The sequence below is a fragment of the Channa argus genome, chromosome 23, assembly GCF_033026475.1.
Source record: "Channa argus isolate prfri chromosome 23, Channa argus male v1.0, whole genome shotgun sequence".
Taxonomy (NCBI): domain Eukaryota; kingdom Metazoa; phylum Chordata; class Actinopteri; order Anabantiformes; family Channidae; genus Channa; species Channa argus.
In genome coordinates, this window is record NC_090219.1 from 2,111,323 (window position 1) to 2,135,112 (window position 23,790).

Below are 23,790 nucleotides of genomic sequence, written 5' to 3' on the forward strand. Positions count from 1 at the left end.
CACATTTTTGGGAACTTAAACATATGAATAAATGAATTTAAACAGTAAAAGAAATTAGCAATAAATTCAAACAGGATGCATGTGCATAGTAATGCAAATTTGTTTTTACTACACCATTGTTTTCCTAGCCATAATTTTATGTAGCCCACAAAACTAGCGTATCCTCAATGTCTGTTGGGCCTTTAATCTATCTAGTTATTTGTAACTGTTCATGTCTTGACCTTGAGGTGGCTGATGTTGTTGTTGATGTTGTCCAGGTCAGCCACCACCACTTGTTTGTTCTGCACCATGTTATCCAGCATAGTCAGCCAATCCATGAGCTCAGCCCAGGACTTGTTAAACTGAGTCAATCCCACAGATTCAGGAAGGGAACTTCCAGTCAGGCCTTCATCTGTGACACAAACACACACACACACACACACACACACACACACAAAAGCAAACATACATTTTTTATACCATTTCTTCCTGTGCAGTTATAAAATAGATGTAGCAAGTCATACCAAAGTACATTTAACTAATTTAAAAGCTCCTTGCTAACAAAAAGGATATACAATGTAAATGGGACCACACAGTGATAGGAGACATTAAACAATTATAAAAAAATGTATAATGTAATATGACTAATTTGTACTACTGCTTCATATTACTGTGGATGAAGGTTTTTTTTACATTTTTACGTTCCATAATGAGAACTGTGGATTTCCCTAATTCCCGGTTCTCAACCTATAACTCTAAGATGAAATCCTCAGCATTAACAAGGTGAACAATTGTAAAAAAGTGTGCTTACTAATAATTTAATTTATTGTAGTCTGTGCTGTCTGACATACAGTACGTAAGGCAGGGCTTACAGCTGCTGAGAGGAACAGTAATTCTTACTGGTTTTTTTGGCTACCAAGAGAGCAGCCATTCTCTCTTTATGCTGCCGCACCAGCTCCAGGATCACAGTCCAGTCTTCTTTGAGCTTAGCATACTTCATCTAATGTGTGCACAAAAACACGTACACAAAGTCAAATGAAAAGAGTAAATGTTAGCAATGACTTTACAGATTATGGAATTGTGAAATCCCTTTATTTTTAAACAGCAACTTCAGTTAGGAAAAGCTCAGTATGTATTTTATGTCTCTTTTTGGAAATTATAGGTACTGCGTCCGTCGCGTACTCCATCTAACTTGTTATCAGCGCAGAGTTCAAAAGCCAACAACTATGATGGTGTGGGGGGCATTAGTCCACATACAATGGGTAACTTATACATCATTGAAGATTCAATTAATGCTTAATGATATAAGGTTTTGGTGAAACATTTGCTACCATCAAGATGACACATTATTCATGGAAGGTTTTGTTTATTCTAGCAATCCAATGTCAAACTACATTTTGCCTTTATTACAAAAACCAATCAGCAGTAAAAGAGTCTACGTGTTAAATTTACCTTCCTGTAGTTTACACACCCATTAAAAATAATTGGAACGTTAATAAATTACAAATGTCAAAACAAAAGCAGATGTGTAAAAGCAGCTCAACAGACTGTTGAGCAGCTGAAATCCTTTATCAAGCAAGAATGGAAAATAATACTCTATTTTAAAACTAAAGCAGTTGTCAGTTCACAAACACAGACATGGTACAAAGAAGAGGTGCTGCTACACAGTGGTAAACATTCTCATGTCCCAAGTTTGAGAAAGATGTTAATGGCATTATATGGGTTTTTTTTGTTTTTTTTTAGTATTTAACATACAAAAAAAGTTTACAATATTTTCACTTATATTTTAGTGTCACAAATTTTTTTAAATGGGTTTAAATGTTTGAAGTAAGAATAGTGGTTGGAATGAGAGACATACAATGGGTAAGCACATTTAATTAAAATTTTACTTTATCTTAATCTTTGAGAATTTATTTAATTTGATACAGTGTGTGTTAAAAACACGTACTAGCCCCTGCAATATTATATTAGGAAAAGTGTGTTCCTGGTTCCTTTTAGTAGATAAAGTAACAATTTGATTTCCTCGCCTTGTCTTGTTGGCTGGGAGGAGTATCTTTGTAGAGTTGACCAGCTCGCTCCAAAACTAACTCCACTTCTGGCTGCTTAACTTGCACTTCTTCAATAATCTGGAAAGGGAAACGCAGAAGAGAATATTGATGCAGGATGTACTGTGTGAAGGGTCTAAATCTAGAATTTTAAGTCTAGAATTTCCTTTATGTAAAAATTTTTTAATTCTTTTATTAAATGTAAAACAGCAGTAACGTTACAATGTCATTTTAAGAAATAGTAATGAAAAAACAGAAGTAAAGCTAAAACCAAAACTAGCTTTTGTGTATCCTACCCTGGGTGGTGGTTCCTCAGGGCTGTGCTCTAGCTTGGCTTTGGTGCTGGACGCCCAGATTGACAGGTTGTCCAGCTGACCCTGAAAGTTCTCCAGCTCTTTGAGCAGACCTTCAATCTCCAGCTGACGCTCAGGCAGAGCCCTGGACACCTAAAACAAACAGCTTATTCAGGCACATACTTAAATAGTAATAACTTAAGTGAGTTTGGCTTGACCAGATGTTTTATTTTTTTAATTCCACCACACTGCCATTAAGACAACAAACTCTAAGTTCCAGATCCACTAAAGTAATGCAAAAGTATTTATAATATAATGAAAATGTAATAAAAATCTAGGTAGCACTTTACATCATAGCATGGTAATGTTTTGTCTGTCATGTGGGAATCCCCTGTCTTTCTGTTGGTCAGCTGGAGTCTATGTTTTGGCTTTCTAAGAGTTAGATGATATAATGAATACAATTCTCTGATGTCATTAGGAAACTATAGCTGTAGCCAGCAGTTTGTTAGCTTAGCTTACCAAAAAGAGTGGACATGTGACTTAACTCTGTTCAAATGCAGATTAATAACATCTTGCTACCAGCACCTCTAAATATGACTAAATAATTATAATTTTTACTTTTTATAGGTTAAAAATGTAACATGAACTATAATAGAACAAAATATAAATATTTGCCTAAAATACAGATCTTGCGTGATATTTTCGCAATACATAGTTGAACTTTTTTTATTAAATAATTTACAAAACAGTGCAACGTTTACTTGTCAGTATTATTTTACATTTACAGTTTAATTTTTTAATTTTAGGATGAATGTCTACAAAATTCTGGGATGATGTTGTATTCACAGTAGCTGCTGACCTGAGCCCAACGAGAGTTGATGACCCTGATGTCCCTCTGTTTGTCAGCAGGAAGTGTGATCTTTTTGTGTCTTAAGTTTAGATCCTCCACTGCTGCCTTCTTAGCAGGAAGCTCCTTCATGTGTATCTGACAGGCAAACACAGACATGCAACAGATAGGGGATGAATTCAATAACAAATTAACTTATTTGTAGGCCACAAGCAGTTTCATATTATGTATTAAAAAATAAAATAACTAAATAACTAAAATCGGTTTAATTGAATTAACAAACTAACCAACAAAGAGACCTGAATTTACAATATATGCTAAATGTTTTCTAGTCTAAGAAATAAAAAAAGGGTTTAATTTACACATGATAGCAACTATGTAAAATTACAAAGAAGAACACACATGCTTATAGGTAACAGTCAAACAAACACACAGAAGTTAGTGGATATCATGACTGTATTATAAGTGTACCTGGACTTTCCCCAAAGTGTCTCTGATGTGTTGCGGCTCTGCAGGCTGCAAAGGGATGGCGAGGGTTCCGTCCACCTTGTCCAACCAGCCTAGCATCAAGAGTGTGTCGTCCTGCAGTGCCGTAGCCGCTGTATGAGCGTCTGCAGACCTGCAGGAATAAAGCCAAAGAAAAAGAAAGCAAGGTAAGGTAAGACCTGTCATGTAGACAAGAATTCTCAGCTGGATAAGGGAAAAAAATTATAACCCCATCTTCCTCTATATCTCCATCAATACAGTTTTTCTATCTTGAATGTATCTGTAGTTGCCCCTTGAAGCAAGTTGTTACTGTGGCCACTTTATTAGGTCTCTGTATACTTTTCTTAGAGGGTCTTGAAAACTGTTCCAAGCACATGTCCATAAACCCACAAAAGTAAAGGGAATTTTTTAATTTTGCATAAAACACATAGAGACTCATCATTTTTTTGAACATCACTTAACTGATTTAGGCTGGAGTTCTGCTTATGATATTGCATGAAATTATACTACAATTTAATGACTGAGGAGGTTAAAACTCTGGAAAAATTTTTTTTCATGGTCTGTATTGAAAAATTATATAACAATTTTCCATTAAAATTGTAATTCCGAGACATATGTAGGGTAGAAAAACATGGATTAGTACAGCTGTAAGGGACCTGCAGGTAAACACTCACCTCCTTTTGCACTCGTTGAGTTGCTGGCAAACGTTAGCCCAGCGAGTGTTGACTACTTTGAGCTGTGATCTGAGGCGGAAGGCGTCATCTGGTTTGCTCAGCTGGCTGATTTCCTCTCCTGCAGAGTTCACTTTTCCCAGTAGCACTTCCTGGATGGGTATGGCCTCTGTCAAATCCTGCAAACACATATACAAACACATACAAAAACATGTGAAAATTAGGAGATTTTTTTGTTTGCTATGTTTAAATAGTCTCATTGCAAAGACTCACTTGCATCTCAAGTATAAAAATATATTTTGGGGTTAAGAACCAGTATTCCTTTACATGGCTTCAGGACTGAGAAAAAGCAGGGAAATATTATCAATATAAAGTGACCAGTCTGCAGATTAGGTTAGTGCAACTCAGGCGACAATGCATTAAAAACACACATGATTCTCCACTGGACATTACTGCGTGGGTTCAGGAACACTTCCAGAAATCACTGTCTGTGAACACGGTTCGCCGTGCAATCCACAAATGTTAGTTATAGCTGTATCGTGCAAAGAAGAAGCCACACAATCCAGCTTAAACATGTAAAAAAGGTTTCAGAGCAGCATATACTCCCATCCAGACAATGGCTCTTTCAAGAAAGGCCTTGCATATTTCAGCAAGACCATGCTGAACCACGTACTGCATCCATCACAACAGTATGGCTTTGCAGGAGAAGAGTCTTGGTGCTGATCTTCTTTCAGCAATAGAAAACATTTGGCACATCATAAAACAAAAAAATCTGGCAACAAAGGCCCAGGACTGTTAAACAGCTGAAATCCTGCATCAGACAAGATTGAGAATCCATTCCTCTTCTAACAGTCAAGAAACTGGTTTCTTCACATTTACAGACAGTTGTTAAAAGAAAACGGGATGCTACACAATGGGAAACATAACTCTCTTTCAATTTTTTTGAGATGTGTTGCTGCCACCAAATTCAAAATGAGCTAATATTTTCCATGAAATGGTAAAATGTCTCAGTTTCAACATCTGATATTGTGTTTCTATTGTGAATAAAGTATAGGTTGATGAGATTTGCAAACTATTGCATTCTGTTTTTATTTATTTTTTTCCCCAATTCCAATTCCAATTCCAATTGGAATTGGGGTTGTATACAAACACCCACTCTCTCTCTCTCTCTCACACACACACAGGCACATAAACACAATAAAATTCAATGGCATCTAGAAACTGGATCCCTGTCTGTGCAGGTGGAAACAGAGCTGATCATAGCAGCCCAGAGTAGATTGAACATGTGAGATGATGCAACCACACTCACATAACAATATGGAAGGTTCACTTCTTCACAGCTACTGAAGCTAAAATACAAGTCAGACATACATTGTGTGTAAACAACACTTAATTTATTGCCTCTCAGTGCAAAGTAATGACATAGATTTTGTTAATAATCTAAATCTCAGTGAGCTAAAATTCACAACATTGTTCTATACTTGTTTTAAATTCTTTTTACAATCCTTCAATTTCAGTTTTGGGGGTTGATGTAACATTGAAATTTTATGATAGAATATTGTTACAGAAGTTCTAAAAAAAGGAACATGTGTTTTTATTAAGGCGAACTGCACTGTCAGAGACCATTTACTCATTGACAAGTGTCCTCAGTGTGTGTCCTGTCTGACCTCTGATGGACATCAGCAACCAGCACATGCTTAGTTAATATCACATTATAACATTACACTGTGACTGGCCTATTATCTAATGCCAAGTGATAATGTTTCTTTTTTTGTATTATTATGTCAATTCTAACAGCTGAAATATACTGAACATAGGTTGTGGTATTTACTAAGGTTTTACTTTTAATTTCATTCATGTATACAGTAAGTCATTGTTGTTGTCATTTTTAACACATACATATTCTAAGTGTATGTAGAAAAACGAACAGTATAAACAAAAAAAATGCTTTTATATTCTGTTCAGAGAAATCGATCCTAAGTGGATCTTAATGGTATGACGCTGTCTTGTACATCTCATGTATTGCGTACATTTGAGCCACAGAGATAACTCACTGATGACCCAGTAGATAAATTAATGGTGACCAGCAGACCTGACTATATTTGAATTAGTCATAAGAGTCTATGAGGACTTGGGTAAGTGTTGAACAACTGCAAGGATTTAGAAAACGTCTCAATGTATTGATTTTTTTAGACAATCTGTGAGTTATCACTGTGACTCTAAGTATTCTAATACATGAAGGTCACAAGCTGGGGCTAAGACTGTTGTGTTATTTAATGATTGTTTTCACTCAGATTCTGTGTGCCTGTAGAGAGATATTCTCTTATTGTCTTTTATTGACTGGAGACCTAGAGGTGGTGGACATCCCCATGATGAAAGGGTGTCTGATAGTATCTGGTGGTTTCTTATAATAATGTACAGTAATTCTCTTCTCTGTTAATAATCCTTTGCCTCTGCCTCCATTGAAGATTTAAAATAAAAGCACCTCACGTCATTTTATTCGGTGACCATCATTTCCCCAAAGGGAAATCAGCTACAGCTTGTTAAAACCCTGATTAAATAAAACCCAGAGATGTTAATGTGACAGACTACACATTAATTGTGATGACATTTTGATGTCATGAATGCCCCCATCAGCCCACAACAAGTCATGTCATAATATGCCCCATCTTTTAGGTGATGGAAATCTGCCTTTTTGTGCAACACTAACTGGAGCATCTGTTTGATCAGAAAGCAATAAACAAGAAAAGTGAATGTGGAGACAGTTGGTTACTTGCTCAAGGGCACTTCAGCAGCATGAGTCATCCAGATGTAAAAGACATTCAGAAGCTTCCTGGCTACAATCAGCCATGTGCACACCTGTAAGTCGGCGACTGTGGTGCAGGAAGGTAGAGCGGTTGTCCATAAATCTTACAGTTGTTGGTTCAATCCCCGGCACATGTCGAAGTGTCCTTGAGCAAGACTCCCAACCCCAATTTATTTGCTCCCGTTGAGCATTGGCCAGCTGCATAGCAACTCCCCCATCGGTTTGTGAGTGTGAATGGGTGAATATGAACCAGTGTAAAGCGCTTTGAGTGCCAATAGGTAGAAAAGCGCTATATAAGTGCAGACCATTTACCATTAAAATATAAGTGTGTGCATTTTACCCTGAGGTGTTGTCTCTGTGCTGCAGGCTCACTGTCAGCCAGTTTCAAAGTGCTCTCAGCATCACCGAGCCACTCCTCCAGAGCTTTGTGATCTGAAGCAAACATCTGCCACTTGGAGTTGCAATCCTGCCAACGCCTTCAAATGGACACATATACAAGCAATTACTTATATGTGTGTACAAAAAGAGTCCTTTCCCCCCTTTTCCCTCCATCCCTTCCTTACTTTAGTCTGTCTTTGTAGAGCTTGTTCAGTTTTTCCCAGTTTGTACTGAGCAGGGCAGCGGTCTCCTTGACCCTCTGGCTTTCCATAGGCCGTGAACCAGCTACCATCTCCTCTCTGTGGGCCAGCGCACCCTCCACTGGTCCACGCAGCTTGTCAATGCTAGATTTCACCTCCTGCGTGTGGACAGATCTAAAATCTTTAAACTTATTAACAAACAACTTGTCTTCAGAGGACGCATAAAACCACTGTATAAGAAGACCATTTAAATAAAACCATGTTTTATATTTTATAAAAACATTTTTTTGAAATTTCACAAATAAAATATTAAAAAGTCTAATATTCTTTGTCATATAAGTAGCATTCGTACCCATTTACTAAAGGTCACTGTTTAAATGATTGTGTAAATGAGTCACACTGTCTGTTGCTTTCAGACAGAAACTGACCTTCAGGCAGTGTTCTTGCTGAGGCAGGTTATGATACGCTGCGGGCCAGTATTCAGGAGAGTTCAGCTTGAAGTCCGTCTCTGACACAGAACGCAGCAAAGCCTGCAGCTCTGTTAGGTACTCCTGAACACCCAATCACCCACACACACACACACACACACACACACACACATACACAAACATATATAAATAAAGGAAGGCATAGACAACAACACTCAGGTTCACAAACATACAAAGTACAGACATACAGAGAAAGACAACATTAACTTCAAATATAAGTGTAAGATATATGCTTCTTAATATTAATAACTATGCAACAGGCTTGTTTTAGGGTAAAAAAAAATCCAATGTCAAGAGCAGTTAATTTGGTCATGATGAAAAAATAAAAATAATGAAAACACAAACACACATGTTTTAGTAGCATGTAGTATAAAAAACCAACACAAATTACACATTGTAGATATATTTTGGATGATGAATCCTAAAGTTTGACAGATAAAAGCCCAATTCATTTATGGTTATTTAATTTTTTTACTATTATAGCCTGTGTTCACTGACTTTTAGTACTTTTGAAGTTTGATCATAATTCTACTCTTGAAATGGTGAGTTGAAATGAATTGCACATATCCCCGACCATGACGCACAATAGTCTAACTCAGCATGGCAAATGAAGCTGCCTCGGCTGCTGAAGCTCCTCTCCACAGAGCAGAAATACCGGCATATTAACACTCGGTTCCTCATTGTTATGCTTCTGCCGCCTGGACAGTCGAGTCTCCCATTTAAATGACACTTTTTAATTAAGCCAAAACCAAGCACACACATTAGTATTATTTGCAGCCTTATAGAAAGTTAATGATTGCTGCTGGCCTTAAGTTAACATGTCAGCTCTAAGTTTGCCTGGTGTGACAGTAATAATATCTGTCACAGGGGTGGGATGGAGTGCACTGAATACACAAGCTAATTCACTTACTAACTGCATGAAGGCAATTTTTCTGTCTGGTGGTTCACTGTTTCACAAATGCAAATCTATCTCTGAATCATTAAAGGGGAACTCCAATGATTTACCATTGTGTATGACAGTAGGTCGTAGAAAAGGGCTACAACACAAGCTACAACACAGTACAACACAAGCCATGTGACATTTTACCCAGTAAACAGCAATAATATACGGAGAATTATATGAGTTCTTTACCTTCCCAATGTACCAAATAAGTTAGTGTTAAGTTAGAATGTATTTAGGAAAAATGCCCTTCTTTTTGTTCTGAAAATCCTTGTTCCTTGTGAGCTATGGTGTACGGTTATCCTCTACCAGTCAAATGGAGGTTTGTTGTTGTCAAAGGAAACTTAAATGCAAATTTGTTTTGACAGAATCAATAACTAGTGTATTTATATAAATGGTTTTACGTCACAAATTTTTTGTTAAAACCTGCTCCTACATTGTGTTCGATGACATCTGTGGGTATGTGTGACAAGAATTGCTCCAGCATTTCTACTGTTATCATTAAAATGTTTTAAATTTGCTCCTGTCATCATCATTTAAGATTATCTTACTGTATCTATCTTACTGTATTTATCTACAGTATGTGGTTCTAAAAGAAAGAGGCAGTGGTTAATACTGTTCCACAGATTCCTAACTGAGAGACCCTGAAAGAACCAAGTTGTGAGTAGAAGTTTTCAAAATGGACATTATTAAATTTTTTGCAAATTAACAGTTACGTGTATGTGGAGCTATTTCCTTAAAAGATGATAACAGAAGATTTGCTGTGAGGAAATTCTTATAGAGCCTCCAGAAACTGGCAATGGGGTAAGTGCAAAGAAACTGTGTGTAATACAGAGTTGCTTAACGGCTACAATTAGCACCAGCAGCCTACCTAGGCTACAGCATAAAAGTGACATATTTAATATTAGCGTCCATGTTAATGTATATAAAAAAAAAGACTAGGATACTGGTTATGCATTCATGTTTTTGCATAAGCATGTGCCCTTAATCTTCCTAATTGGTATTTTTTAGCTCACACCTCTTTGTCTCCATAAATATAAAATCCTCCTCAAAATCAGCCTGTAACATGTAGTTAAAAGGCATTAAATAGTATCTCTCCAACACAGCTCAACAAAGACTTTCTTTCAAAGGGAACAAAAAGAGTGTCTTAAATACACTGTAACTTTGATAGTTAATGAATGCATTTAACTTAGAGGATCTGTTGAACTTTAATCTGAGCCTCAGCTGAACAAGGCCTGTACTTAGTGTGACCCATTTCTTTCAGCATAGTCATGTTTTAGGCGAACCTGTGCTGAACAGAAACAATTCTACTGACCAAAACCTATGATTAGGTACATACATTATAAGCTACAATACTGTATTGAGACCAGCTGGAAAAATTCTGAATTATGCTTTTAGGCCATGACAGAACATAACTTGTTTCTTTCACTTAAACAATGTGGTCTGCCTCACCTTTTTTTACATAGGAATTCTACTATCCCAGTACAAGGATAAAAGATAAGCAGCAACAGTAGGAGCCAATCCTGTGCCTGGCTTTACTGTATTCCACAAGGATTTACTGCTGCCCAAACAATTAGAAAAGATAAAAAACAATTATAGCTCTATTTTAGGGTCAGCAAGCCGGGTGAAATGCAGCCAGAAGTGTTGCTTTGTACCAGTAAGGTGGAATTTTCCACACTGATTCCACACTAATTTTTAATGTATACCCGTGTGGTATATGTTACTAATCCCACGGCACTGTTCAATATCATACTACAATATGTAAATCGAAAATCCTTCCAGACAAAATATCTGTAGGATCACATTGATCTGCTGAAGACAAAAATTCTCTCGCTGCTTATGTTTAATCTTACTTGCATTTGTGACACCACAACCTGTTTGGAAGCCAATCCAAGGCCAGTATAGAATTTACATTAAAGTGATGGGGGGACTTGAAAATCCCAGTCTAAAAATAATGAGAATCGACTGCTAACAGGCAGACAACATATAAAAAGTGAATTTATCAATATGTTTTGATGCTGCAGCCTAAAGATGAACCAGGCTTGTGATTGCAGAGTACCCACACCCATTTAGAGACTATGGGAAAATGAAGTGCACTCATCGCTCTTAATGATTACTGCTCAAGAGTCCTTGAGCAATGTTCTGAAGTGCCTAAACAGCTCAAGTGAAGAAGATCAGTGGCCCAGGCAGCTCCCAGGTTTACTGTACCACAATGAAACTAATTACGTGCTTATGATTCTTCTCAGCGTGCTTGAATAGTGGAAGTCTAGAAAGTTTAGTTCAGGTACCATGATGTAAGTGCATGTGGTTGAATTTATATATCTGCAGTGACTGGCATGTCAATGAGCTGCAAAAGTGTGGTTGGTTGGCAGTGGGGGCATGCAGTGATACAGAGCCAGACAAAGCAATCAATGAAGATTCCAACATATGACCATGCTTCACGTGTACTTTGCACATAAGACATAATAAAATGCAGCAAAGAAAAACAAAGAAAGCAACCCAGAATTATTTAGGGCAATTCTGAAATAACTTTTTAAAAACTTTCACTTTAAAGTGATAGAAAAATAACTGTTTTTTGGGATTGTAGTTGGATTTCAAAGGAGAAGACCTGCAATAAATCCTTCTTTATAAAGGTGATACTATTCACTTTTTGTTTAAATATTTTTAGAGAAATGCTGGCTGAACTGCAATTGTCTAATCATTTCGGAAGATGCAGTTTGTGGTTCTGTTTGATTATACAGTGTGTTTCTATCATTTTGTCCACCCATTTAATTAAATCAGAAAACTAGTTCTGAGTATAGTACAGTACAGTTTAACAGCAGTACAGCCTCCAACATGATCGCAGAGTTGAATAAGCACTTCTCTAAACCAGTATCCACAAACACTGAATATGATAACTTAAAGGAGGATTTATTACAGGGCTGTTACAGAACACATACATTTTTGCTATGTGTACATATTAAACCAAATGAGTCAATAAACTCATCTGGTTTAATTTCAGTAAAGTTTCCCAACATTTAGCTTAGCAGCCTATCCTGATTTGTTATCTTTCCAAGACTTAGGCAAGGAAAGCTGATGGTACTCAAAGTTTAAGAAACTTTCCTATCAGGTTCTATCTCTAGCAGCATGCAGTAGCACCGTGTGCTAGGAACATAATTAAATATCACTATAGTTAGCACAGATGTTAGTTGACCACATTCAACTGGCATGAGGCTGCAGAGTCAAGAACCTGCTAGGCTGATTTTACTGGACAGGGGGTAGGGTAACCCTTTCCCCCTGCTGCCTGTCTTTATACTACACTCAGCTTACCAAGTGCATTTTCATTAACATATTTAATGATCAGACTTCCATGGCATCAATCCTTTAATTTATTTATGGTTTTTTGTTTTCTTTAATATTTTATATTTAATAAACTCCTATATAGAGAGTTTCATATCCATATAGGCCCTTTATCATTCATCAGCTCAAGGAAGTGAATTCAAATTTGTCTTTTGATTTATTTTAAGGGATTATATTAATTTTTATGGCAAAATCTGTCTTTTCTGCAGGCACACTTGAAAACCAAACCAAGTTTCATGCCAATAGTTAAAGTAATTAGTATAAATACTTAAAGAGACTCACACAGTGTTTTCTAAAGTTTATGAGCTTAGATACATATAGGCAGTATTGTGAGCTTATCTACTTAGTGTACTCAGTTAGTATTGAAGGTATAGAAGTTGTGCCTAGTAAAACTCACATATTGTCTTTTGAAGGGTATGAACTTGCCCTCCACCTCAACCCAGCGCGTGTTGAGCTGGAGTTGGCGGGGCTCCACTAGATTGGCGGCTCCAGCTTCTGAGAGCTGATTGGCTAAGCCCTGCACCTCCTTAAGCTCCTCCTTCTTCTTGGTGAACTCAGAGCCAATTTCCTATTGGACAAAATCAACCAGGTGTTGAGTGGCTATTGACTGAGCCCATTGGAGAGGGGGAGTGACAGAGCACAGAGAAGCATGTGGATGTGCTCAAACACACACGCACACATGCACACACAAACACAAGTACTCTTATAAACAGACACACACAGGGACAATTAATACCTAATAAAAATAATAAAATACATTCATGAGCACACACTCCCAACAAGATATCCAATCTGCATGTTTATATCAAGTAGTTTAATTTAAACAATCTATATACAATGAAAATGTGGTGCTGTAATTAGGAGGCACACACTGCCTTAAGACTTTATTTACATTGAGAAAGTGTACAAGTGGTGGTCAGTACAGAGGAATAAATGCTGTGCTTTAACTGAGGGGTGTGGGGGTGAAAAGACCCAGAGAACAGACAGATAGACAGACAGGCAGTGTGCAATCGCAGATGTGGCAATGACAGGTGAGGTGAGTGCATGAGATGTCCACTTAGCGAAATGTCATAGTGATCATCTGAAAGTAGAAGACACACATACACAATCAGGGTGAGGGTAGAAAGAAAGCAGAAATCCAGGTTTCTACGTCAAATATTTTCCAAAACCATTCCATTCACAGAAGAAAACTTACTAAGCAAAACTATCACATCAATGGGTGGAGTGTGGCATAAAACATCTAATTCCAAGTAGTCATGCTGATGGTTAAAAATAAAAGGCCTTTATTAATGGATGGATTTGGGCCTATTTATTCATTTTTGGTGTTTGATATTTTAGTACCATTGGTTGTAAAGGATACCAAAGGTAGTCCAGAATAAAATACAAAAAAGATGTTGTATTTAGACTTACCATCAATATACAGTATCACTGTCGAATTATTCAGGACATTTTAGCAGACACACTGGATTTACAGCGCTGGAATAATTTATTTTAAAAACCATCTAAATTCCCCTGAATTACTTTTTACTTATTTTTGAGTCATACAGAAACTAATTTTCAAGTTCTTCTTTCTAAAAATTCAGATACAAAATATAAGTATTCAAGTTGCCCAAATAGTAGAAACTGAAAACCTTGGACACTCATACTATATAGTAAAAAAAAATCTATAACTTAATATAACGCATTTAGATTTAGTCATTTAGCAGACGCTTTTATCCAAAGCGACTTACAGGTCCCTTAAAAGATATATTGATTGATTATAATGCCTAATTTCATAATCTAAATCACTTAGTGCTGTCTTCCATAGTATACATAATATTTCCTGGAACAATGATACAAACGGTTTTCTTCCAATGTACATTAACACTACAAATGCTTTGTCACCAAGCCCTTGTCCCAAAGGAGAGGAGGAGAAAAGGAATAATTCACATGTATTATGAAAATGCACAAAGACAAAGCGACTATGTGAGATCGATGATAACAAACAGGTGACATGTCAGGGTTCCTGGTTGTGCCTTGATGTGAAAGGCACAAAATTTCAGTGTGTTTCTGCATATGTATTTGTTTTGTCACCTTGACCCTCTCTCCCTCAGGGGGGTCAGGCAGCTGGTCCACACTGCGCTGGATATCATCCAGCCAGGCCAGTAGGTCATGTGACTTCCTTCTATACTGGTACCACTGGGGAGCGATGGCCAATGCTTTCCTGTTCCTCAGCACACGTAGGTCCTATTCACACACATACGCACATACGCATTAAAAAAAACAAGGAATTAAAAACAAAATTATACATTTTTTTATAGTCGTGCGCAGAAAAAGAGATTGTTTGTTAAATCTGAAGAGATGGCAAGAGGTCAGATGTGATAAGAGTTGTTTAAAAGGTTAAGGAACCAGCTATCTAGTGGTGACCCCAGGTTTCGGAAACCTCAGAGGACCCCCTACTGCCAAAGTGACCCATAACAGGTGGAGCAGAAAATCAATAGCGGGGATGAATAATTCAGTCACTTGGTTCCTATGACCTCCTCACTTGATGAGCTGAAACAAGATTTGACTTGAGTCCCGATGAGTCCTCCAGCTAAGTTTGTGAGGGTTAAGGGTAAGTGTTCACTTCGCTTTTTGTGCTCCACAAAACTCTACAGCATTTGCTTTTTGGTGGATGCTTGACAAGATTAACCATCCCATTATCTCTGTCTGTTAAATGTGATCAGCTGGTCCTCATGCAGAAGCCACTTGTATGATGAAATTAATTTCTAAGTGATACATATACTGCCGAATGATCTGAATTGTCATAATTCCACCAGAGAAATCACACATGCAGAGTTGATTGGCTTATTTCAGGCTGCTGTAGTTACCGTATGTATGTAGTTATGCCAAGAAGTGGCAAGTCAGAGCCTTTGGGACAACATTTGTGGCACTTTTTGTAATGCAGAAAACATGCCACCAACAGGAGCAGTCTGGCTGATGTGTTTTCAATTGTTTTGGAACAAAAACAGAGGCATACAACACAGATTGTAATCCAGGATACAGATATTATGCTTGAGTAGACAATTAATTATATCTCATTCATTAGCTTCTCTGCATTGGCTCCCCATATTATCTACAATAGAATTTAAAACCCTCCTCCTTACATTCAAATCTCTTAATGGTCAAGCTTCACTGTATTTAAAAGACCTCATAGTACAATGTCGTCCGATTAGGCCACTTCGATACCGGAATGCAGACCTACTTGTGGTTCCCAGAGTTTCTTTTAGTTTATTTATGATGCTTTAGGCTTAGAATGTTGGGGATCACAATAATTTTGTTTCTTCTTTCTCCCGTAGTTGTGCTTCTCCCTTTCTGTCCCCCTCTCTCTGTACTTTTTGCAGCTGTTACCAGCTTTGAAACTGTGTGTTTTCCAGTGCGCAGTTACTGGTCCTACCAACCTGCCCAATGTTTTGTCTCTTTTCTTTTTTCTCTCCACTCACCCCAACCAGTCAAGGCAGATGCCCGCTCACCCTAAACCTGGTTCTGCTGGAGGATTCTTCTGTTAACGGGTGTTTTTTTCTCTCTCCACTGTTGCCTAGGGCTTGCTCAAGGGGGATTTGTTGGGTTTTCTCTTTATATCTCTATAGACTTGATTATGTAAAGTGCCTCGAGACTACTTTGTTGTGAATTTGCACTATGTAAATAAAGTTGAATTGAATTGAATATTTTGCTTTTAGGGTTTGTATAAGGAGTGCTGAAAATTCTATTAATATTGAAATTGGCTGAAAATGGCTTTTTTAAATATGTTTTTATTTAATTGTATTAATTTTTCACTCAGATTTTCAGATATTGAACATAATAACTTGAGTACACTCATTATTCATAGCCTCCAACATTGCTCTTGTATTGTATATGATTGTAGCCAATCATATACATATCTTAGATCATTTGATATATCGATTTTGGTAGGTAAACTGTAGCTTCTTATATTATTGGTTAAACTGTGCATCTATTTTCAGTCATGGCTTCTGCTTTAAACACATTCTTGTAAAGTTGCAAACAATTATTTTTCTTTCCTTCTGGTGTTGTATATATGTTACCTTGACTGTGTTGTACTTGCTGTTGAGCTGGTTGTGCTTCAGTCTGATCTGCTCTCTCTTGTCCTGATCTGGAATTCTCTTCTGCAGATTCTCTCCTTTCAACAGTAACTGCTTCACTGCACCTTCTTCACAGTCCTATAAACACCCAATATTTATAAGTGCACACATATAACAATCAGAAGTCAAAATAGCTGTGATCGTTTTGTGTGCTGATGAAACCTTGTCCTCCTGAAAGTCCTCCTCTTTGAGATTTTCCCCCTGTTTGACTTCCTCTTCCAGGAGATCCAGCCAGATCTGTGCTTCACTGTGGTACTGCTCCACCTCCTTGGTTGACGCTGCCACCTGTCCCACACAATGATGCACATAGACACTCATTAGTGGCCAAGAGAAAGTAAATTTAGTCAAAGAGACTGAAGTAGATTTAGTGGGAGAGTTTGAAATCTGTTAAGTGAGAGTTTGAAGTGAAAGAGACAAATAACAACTGACATTTTAATTAAACCTCAGACTGTGTGGGTTGAGAATATTCAGAGGGTAAGACTGTCTTTCTTCCCTACCAGACCAGAGGAGATGCGTTGAGCAATGGTGTCAAATCTCTGGTTGAGCTGTTCCACTTTGGGTCCAACCTGGGCCTGGCAGTTTTCCCCCCTGGTGGACATGAGATCCTGAGCTAAAGCCCTTACTTCCTCCATCTTACCCTTTGTCAGGTCTAGCTCTGCACGCAACACCTGGATACAAACACAGATAATGTTACTGAATGCATGAACACTACTTTGGATTTTAAGCCTGTGTAACTGAAACATGGTTAAAAGTTCTTATAAACTTTCATCATTTTTATCTCTTTAATGGGAAGAATACCAGAACTTTCTGATCAACAACATTCAACATTAGTTCCTGGTATTGTCCTATGGGTACAAATTCCTCTGTAATTCCTCAATTTTGTAATGGATAAGAAAATCCCCATTTCCTTTTTTGCACTGTTACATAATTTTTAAATTATTGAACTGTGTGCACATTGTTGCTGGCATCTAATTCAAAATTACCATTTATTAAAAATAAATAAATAGCTGTTGTCTGTACTATGTTGTCTTTGTACTATTGACAGTCAAAATAGGTTTAAATCTTCTTTTCCTTTCGGCTGTTCCCTTCTCTCCTCTGAACATGTCCAAACCACCTCAATCTGGCCTCTCTGACTTTATCTCCAACACATCTAACATGAGCTGTCCCTCTGATGTCCTCATTCCTGATCCTGTCCATCCTCGTCACTCCCAAAGAGAACCTCAACATCTTAAGCTCTGCTAATTCCAGCTCTGCCCCCTGTCTTTTCTTCAGTGACACTGTCTCTGAGTGGTACAACATCGCTGGTTCAACAACCCTCTTGAACACCTTTCCTTTCATTCTCGTTGATACTCTTTTGTCACACAACACAATAATTTGATTATTAGGATATTCTAGTTATACCTACATTTTACACAGTGTCCCAATCTAAAGAATGGATATAGCTTACCTTCATACAAATGGATGAAGGTATGGAAGCCAAAAAGAATTTGGAAAAGTAAAATTGAATAAAGCACAGCTGAACATTTGTTGTAGAAATTAAAATACTGAAGTATAATTAGAGAAAATGTAAAAGGATTTTGTGTATTTATATCAAGTCTTTTCATGTGCATTTTTGGGGATCCTCTAAGTATATTGTTTAAAATACATGCCTCTATGGAATAAAAGTAAATATATATTTAATGAAATGTATACGAAAAAATTAAATAGCAATCAACCTAGTATAAAGCCAGACCAAAGTGTGAACACTCATTGCTTGTCACATGCACTCCTAAAGGATAAATGAGTGTTACTGACTTATAACTCTAACACAGTTAATAACAAGCAAACACAGATGAGGTTAATAAATTAGATTTTCAAATAACACTATAGTCTAAAAGCCCATACTTGTAATCTACAAACTGACTTTGAGCATTAGTGGAGAAAACAACAAGTACATAAAGACCTTGAGCACAGTGTCATTAGGTCCCTGGCTCTCCATGTCGTCCATCTTTTTCTCCGCTCCGTCGGTCCAGCCGTTCACTTCCTCTATCCCTTTATCTAACTTCTGCATCTGCTGCTGGTAGTCCTGAGAGAGGAAATGAAGAAAGTATGACTTGTGTTATTTTTAGCAACTTGGGGATAATTTTAGCACTAATACATGAAAGATGTAGCAAGTGACAAGTGAATACAGCATCACAAAGTTCTTTTTTAATTTTCTTTCTCTGACCAGCAGCAGGTTGAGCCATTCTTCTGCTCTGGATGTAACTGCAATCCAGTTGCAGTTCAGTAGGCTGACTTTATCATCCACCAGGCTTCCATGGCCCCGCAGCACGGTCTTCAGGGCCTCAGCAAGCTCCACTACAGCCTGCAGCTGAGGCTGGCGCCTCTCAATCTCCCCGTGGATGGACTAAGAAGGGACAATGGAAAGAAAAGCATCACAGGAGAGACAGACCAGAATAGCAGAATCTAACAATGCTTGAAAGAGTAAAGGTTCATTTTGTGTTTTTTTAGACTATTTTCTTTTTACAGCGTATCAATTTATTTTACAAGAGTCAAGAGTTGTTAGCATGTTGTACCTGTGCCCATGCCACCTCAGCCTCTAGGTCACTGGGCATTCCATCTACAGCAGAGCGCCTGGTCAGTTCAGCATCAGTTACAGCCAACCACTCAGTAAGCGCATTGAGCTCCTTACGCAACTTCCTTGACAACTTCAGACTCTTCTCAAGCTCCACTTTACTCTCAGTAACCTTAAAACACACAAAATATATACAGCAAACCAGTCTCAAACTCACTTGCATGTCAACTAATTTGTGTGTGTGCTTGTGTATGTACATGTGCATTCTTACTTGTGATCCTAACTGGTTGTAGAGCAGTTTCAGTGCAGTCACTCTATCGTCTAGCTCTTTGGGCTGCTCAGTTTGCTGCCGCTGGACAATCTGTCTGCCTGTTTTTATCACCGTCTCCACCTCACTTTTCACCTCACTTAGTACCTTGTACAATTTCTGTCACAAGCAGGTGGCAGACGATTAACACAGGATCTACCCATCTACAGTATCAACTTGTCCACCACTTTCTTGTGATTACGCACCATACACTGCTCGAGCTGCGATTGCACCACGTCCTGCTCCACGCTGCGGATGTCCAGCACCCCCACTTGACTTTTGACCCCAGCCAGTATGCGCTCACACTCGGCCAGTCGTGCATCAAAGTTGGCCGGCTTTTGGAAAAGCCGGAACTTCGTCCACACGTCTGCCAGCATTTTCTATGAGGAAGCAAAAACACAAATTTCAACTGAACAAATACACAAAAAAGTCTAACAGCACAGTGCAGCATGTTGATTGTACATGCAGACATTCTATGTTTTCACTTATGTTTCCACCTGGTCCAACTAGTTTTCTACACAATTTTCCTTTTGAAGCAGCTCACAAATAGCAAGCTTACCCTTTCAAACAGTGCCTCTTCTGGCTCTTCAAATTCTATTCGATTTTCAAATCAACTTTACAAAGAACCCCCAATTTAAATTGAACAGACAGAAGAACTCTTTTGCACAGGTCAATCTGTTGGTTAATCAACATTAGGCCTCATGAGAAGCAAACCTAAGAATGTGTTCTGCTAAATATGATTGTTAGTTGACTTGTTTCTTTTTGATTCACAAATGTATTATGTGTTATAAATCTTTTCGATGGAGCAAATCATATCATATCAGAAAGAGATCCCATAAAGGAGGAAAAGCTAATAAGATTAAAATATCTTTGGAGCAACATTTACTGCTGTACTATCCAGTTTGAATTCCAACCTGTCTATAGCAAAATAACTTGTACTTAGAGAGAGAGTAAAGTAAAATGTGAATAGCAAATACAGTTTATGTTGTTAAAACTTGTTTTTGTTGTGCCATAGATGATAGCTTCTGGGACACTTTGTAATTGATAAAACTCCACTTAGTGAGTTGGAATTTACTGACAAACATCTGGTGCTTCACAGTCCAGCTGCCTGTTGCCTGTCTAATGTGGGACAGGCAAATCTTTAAATAAAAAAAATCTTAAAGATTAAAATAAAGATTAAAAAAGTATGTTAGCTAAAAGGACTGGAAGTTGCAATGGCCTTCTGGTTTTCACATTCTGGCCATTTAGTTGACAATGTATGCACGTCCATAGGTTGGTTTCTTTTTTGTTGATTTATTTAAACAAATGCTAAAAGTGAACCAAAAGGAAAGGAATACCTGGGTATGGTCTATCTGTCCATTTCTCTGTGACAGATCTTTGTCCTGATTCTTTTTCCTCATCTCCTCCAGAGCTGCTTCATGGCTGCTCAGCTCTGACTCGATTTTCTGCATACATATACACATTGTAAAATGAATATGATATGAGGATTAAACACATCTTTTGATGTTCCTATAAATGATAGGAAACCTAAAAATAAACATCTATTATCGATTTACTTATTTTAGTTTAAAGGGACCAACAGTGTACCTGTCCCTTCTGACCACAAGGAGGCAGTAGTTATCAAGTACAGAAGTGACAGCACTCAAATTCTTTAATAACTTTCTCTCTCTCTTTCATAACCGAATGCCTAACCCTAACCCTTCCCCTAATCCTAACATAAACCTAATTTTAACCTTGGCCCCTAAAATTCAATATTGAGCCTCAAAAAGCACTTTGAAGTTGTGTGAACCAGCCAAAATGTTCTCAAAACACCAAAATGTCCTCACAACAACAAATTGACAGTGATATCCTCTAACTAAAATTACTATTGCTAAGTTAGCAACTCTATTTTGGAATGCCCATGCCTAATCATCCTTTGCAGACAGCAACATCCACATTCTGAAGGATGGCATCTACCGCAAACTAGCATGAACTTATCACACACTTAAAATACATTCTTTACCTCCCTTACCAGTTTTATACCTATTCACATATGACACATTTGACCCTTATGACACACATGATGCTCAGATGGGACAATGATCTATGTGACCTCAACAACCCACAAGATGTTTAAGACTTACTGACTCAGCATAAATTAATACCAGGCTAATCCATTTAGTCTTTTTAGATTCTTTGTAAATCCTGAAGATTTTGCTAAAATTAGTAACAACAATTCAAAAAGTCAAATCTAACCATAGTAATAATTGTGGACATTCTTCACATATTTTTCACGCATAATAGTTAACTTTCTTATTTGATTTCTCCTCATTTCAAATGTTTGAGATAGGGAGTCCCCTTTTCCAAAAGACAATTGTTACACAAACTGAATACTGTTGAATGTGCACTTGGGTTAAATGAAATCGGTAAAATATACTGGCACAACTTTGATTCTTTTAATTCCTTAAACATCATAAGATGTACACTGACTCTACCTGAGCCTCCTGTGGTATCTGCTGTGCATCGATATGATCAGTCAGATACGCAGTGAGGTGGCGGTCCGTATTGGCGAGTGCGTCCTGGATTTCCCTCAGCGTCTTGTCATTCTCCTGGGCCCACTGGACACTCTTCTCCAGCTCCTTCTGCCTGAGCACCACCTGGGATCCACATCCACATTACAGCTCATTAAAGGGAGACAGGAGAACATACCAAGTAGGCTATAAATACAGGAAACAGCTTGTGGGAAACATCAGTAGATGTGTGTATACATTTAGCTTCCAACTCAAGTACTTTTCAACAACAGCAATTTCCTATAAATAGAAACCTGGGAAATAATTTTAAAAAGCTGTGTAAGGTACCCATGAGATTAAGATAAGATGCATATTTAAAGAATCCTAAGGGTGTTCTTGAGATTTTTTCACTTATATATTTAGACCTGTTATGTTGTTTATGTGGTGGGTGTATAAACTATGATTAATACCACAATACAAACAAATAGCATTTTCTGTAACTTATTTCAACATAAATTAGGTGTCACTGGCCTGTTTCCACCTGTACATAATGCTAATTAGAAAATCCGGCTAAACTCTCCTGTGCTGTGCATCTTATATATTTGGGCTTTTTGTTGAGCATTTTATGAAATGGAAACTACGCATTTGTGAGGCATTTTAAAGTTTTAAATCTTAAGTAAAAACAATGCAACCGCAAGGGGACACAAGCCAGTGTCTTCTTGTGCCAGTCCCAAGTCTGGATTAAAGCAGAGGGTTGTGTCAGGAATTGCATCCAACGTAAAACACATGCCAAATTAAACATGCGAATCATGACTTTTACACCGAAAATGACTTCCATACTGGATCGTTCAGGGCACGGGTTAACAACGACCGCTACTGGTGCTGTTGACCTACAGGGTACCGGTGGAAATTGGGTTACTGTTAATCGAAGAAGTAGAGGAGGAAGGCGTGTTCATAGCCAGAAAGAGAAGAGGAAAGCTAAGAATGTAGGACTGACAGTAGGGACTTTGAATGTTGGGACTATGACAGGGAAGAGAGAGTTGATTGACATGATGCAGAGAAGACAGATGGATATACTGTGTGTCGAGGAGACCAGGTGGAAAGACAGCAAGGTTTAGGAGGAGGGTTCAAGTTGTTTTACCATGGGTCAGATAGGAAGAGAAATGGAGCAGGAGTTATCCTGAAAGAGGAGTTTGTGAGGAACTTTCTAGAGGTGAAAAGACTATCAGACAGGTTGATGAGCCTGAAGCTGGAAACTGAAGGTGTGATGTTCAATGTTGTGAGTGGTTATGCCCCACAGGTAGGATGTGAGTTAGAAGAAAACAGGATGGTTTTGTCTAAAATTACTCTGGTGGTGAGGAGCAGAGCAGAGGACGAAGTTGTGGAAGTTGAAAAAGGAAGAATGTTGTGTAGTTACAGGGAGGAACTGAGACAGACTCTGGGTGGTCTGGAGGTACTTCTAGATGACTGGACCACTACAGCTAATGTGATCAATGTGGACACTGAGAGGACTGAAGAGAGTAGACAGGAGTACAGGGAGATGCAGCGTAAGGTGAAGGTAGAGGTGGCAAAGGCCAAACAAAGAGCATATGAGGACTTGTATACTAGGTCGGAGACTAAAGGGAGATGTGGATTTGTACAGGTTGGCCAGACAAAGCGATAGAGATGAGAAGGATGTGCAGAAGGTTGGGGTAATTAAAGAAATGTGAACACTTTTCTGATAGGACGTTGCTTTGATGTTTTCTCCTTTACTTAGATTCTGGCTTGCCTTGTACCTCACTTGTAAGTCACTTTGGATAAAAGTGTCTGCTAAATGACTAAATTTAAGTGTAAGATAAGGATGGAAATGT

At 38.0% G+C, this 23,790-nt stretch overlaps 1 protein-coding gene across 23 annotated transcripts in view; it reads right to left on the reverse strand.

Annotated features, from left to right (window-relative positions):
- The window catches only part of dmd (dystrophin), a 330,473-nt gene that overhangs the window by 83,405 nt on the left and 223,278 nt on the right, over positions 1 to 23,790 (reverse strand). For 22 of the 23 annotated variants that reach the window (XR_010912201.1, XR_010912203.1, XR_010912202.1 and 19 more), the window contains 22 exons: positions 21,926 to 22,087; positions 20,789 to 20,896; positions 19,658 to 19,831; positions 19,416 to 19,571; positions 19,146 to 19,316; positions 18,797 to 18,976; positions 18,533 to 18,655; positions 17,088 to 17,258; positions 16,753 to 16,875; positions 16,534 to 16,668; positions 14,546 to 14,698; positions 12,870 to 13,040; positions 8,134 to 8,256; positions 7,691 to 7,863; positions 7,468 to 7,603; positions 4,325 to 4,500; positions 3,636 to 3,783; positions 3,177 to 3,302; positions 2,321 to 2,470; positions 2,007 to 2,105; positions 880 to 979; positions 222 to 391 (listed from right to left, as the gene is read on the reverse strand). Coding sequence is in view for 20 of the 23 variants with exons in the window: in XM_067493119.1 (XP_067349220.1) it covers positions 222 to 391; positions 880 to 979; positions 2,007 to 2,105; positions 2,321 to 2,470; positions 3,177 to 3,302; positions 3,636 to 3,783; positions 4,325 to 4,500; positions 7,468 to 7,603; positions 7,691 to 7,863; positions 8,134 to 8,256; positions 12,870 to 13,040; positions 14,546 to 14,698; positions 16,534 to 16,668; positions 16,753 to 16,875; positions 17,088 to 17,258; positions 18,533 to 18,655; positions 18,797 to 18,976; positions 19,146 to 19,316; positions 19,416 to 19,571; positions 19,658 to 19,831; positions 20,789 to 20,896; positions 21,926 to 22,087 (3,228 nt within the window). In the remaining 3 variants the exon portion in view is untranslated. The remainder of the gene's footprint in view (positions 1 to 221; positions 392 to 879; positions 980 to 2,006; positions 2,106 to 2,320; positions 2,471 to 3,176; positions 3,303 to 3,635; positions 3,784 to 4,324; positions 4,501 to 7,467; positions 7,604 to 7,690; positions 7,864 to 8,133; positions 8,257 to 12,869; positions 13,041 to 14,545; positions 14,699 to 16,533; positions 16,669 to 16,752; positions 16,876 to 17,087; positions 17,259 to 18,532; positions 18,656 to 18,796; positions 18,977 to 19,145; positions 19,317 to 19,415; positions 19,572 to 19,657; positions 19,832 to 20,788; positions 20,897 to 21,925; positions 22,088 to 23,790) is intronic. The other variant, XM_067493122.1, reaches the window with a different exon arrangement.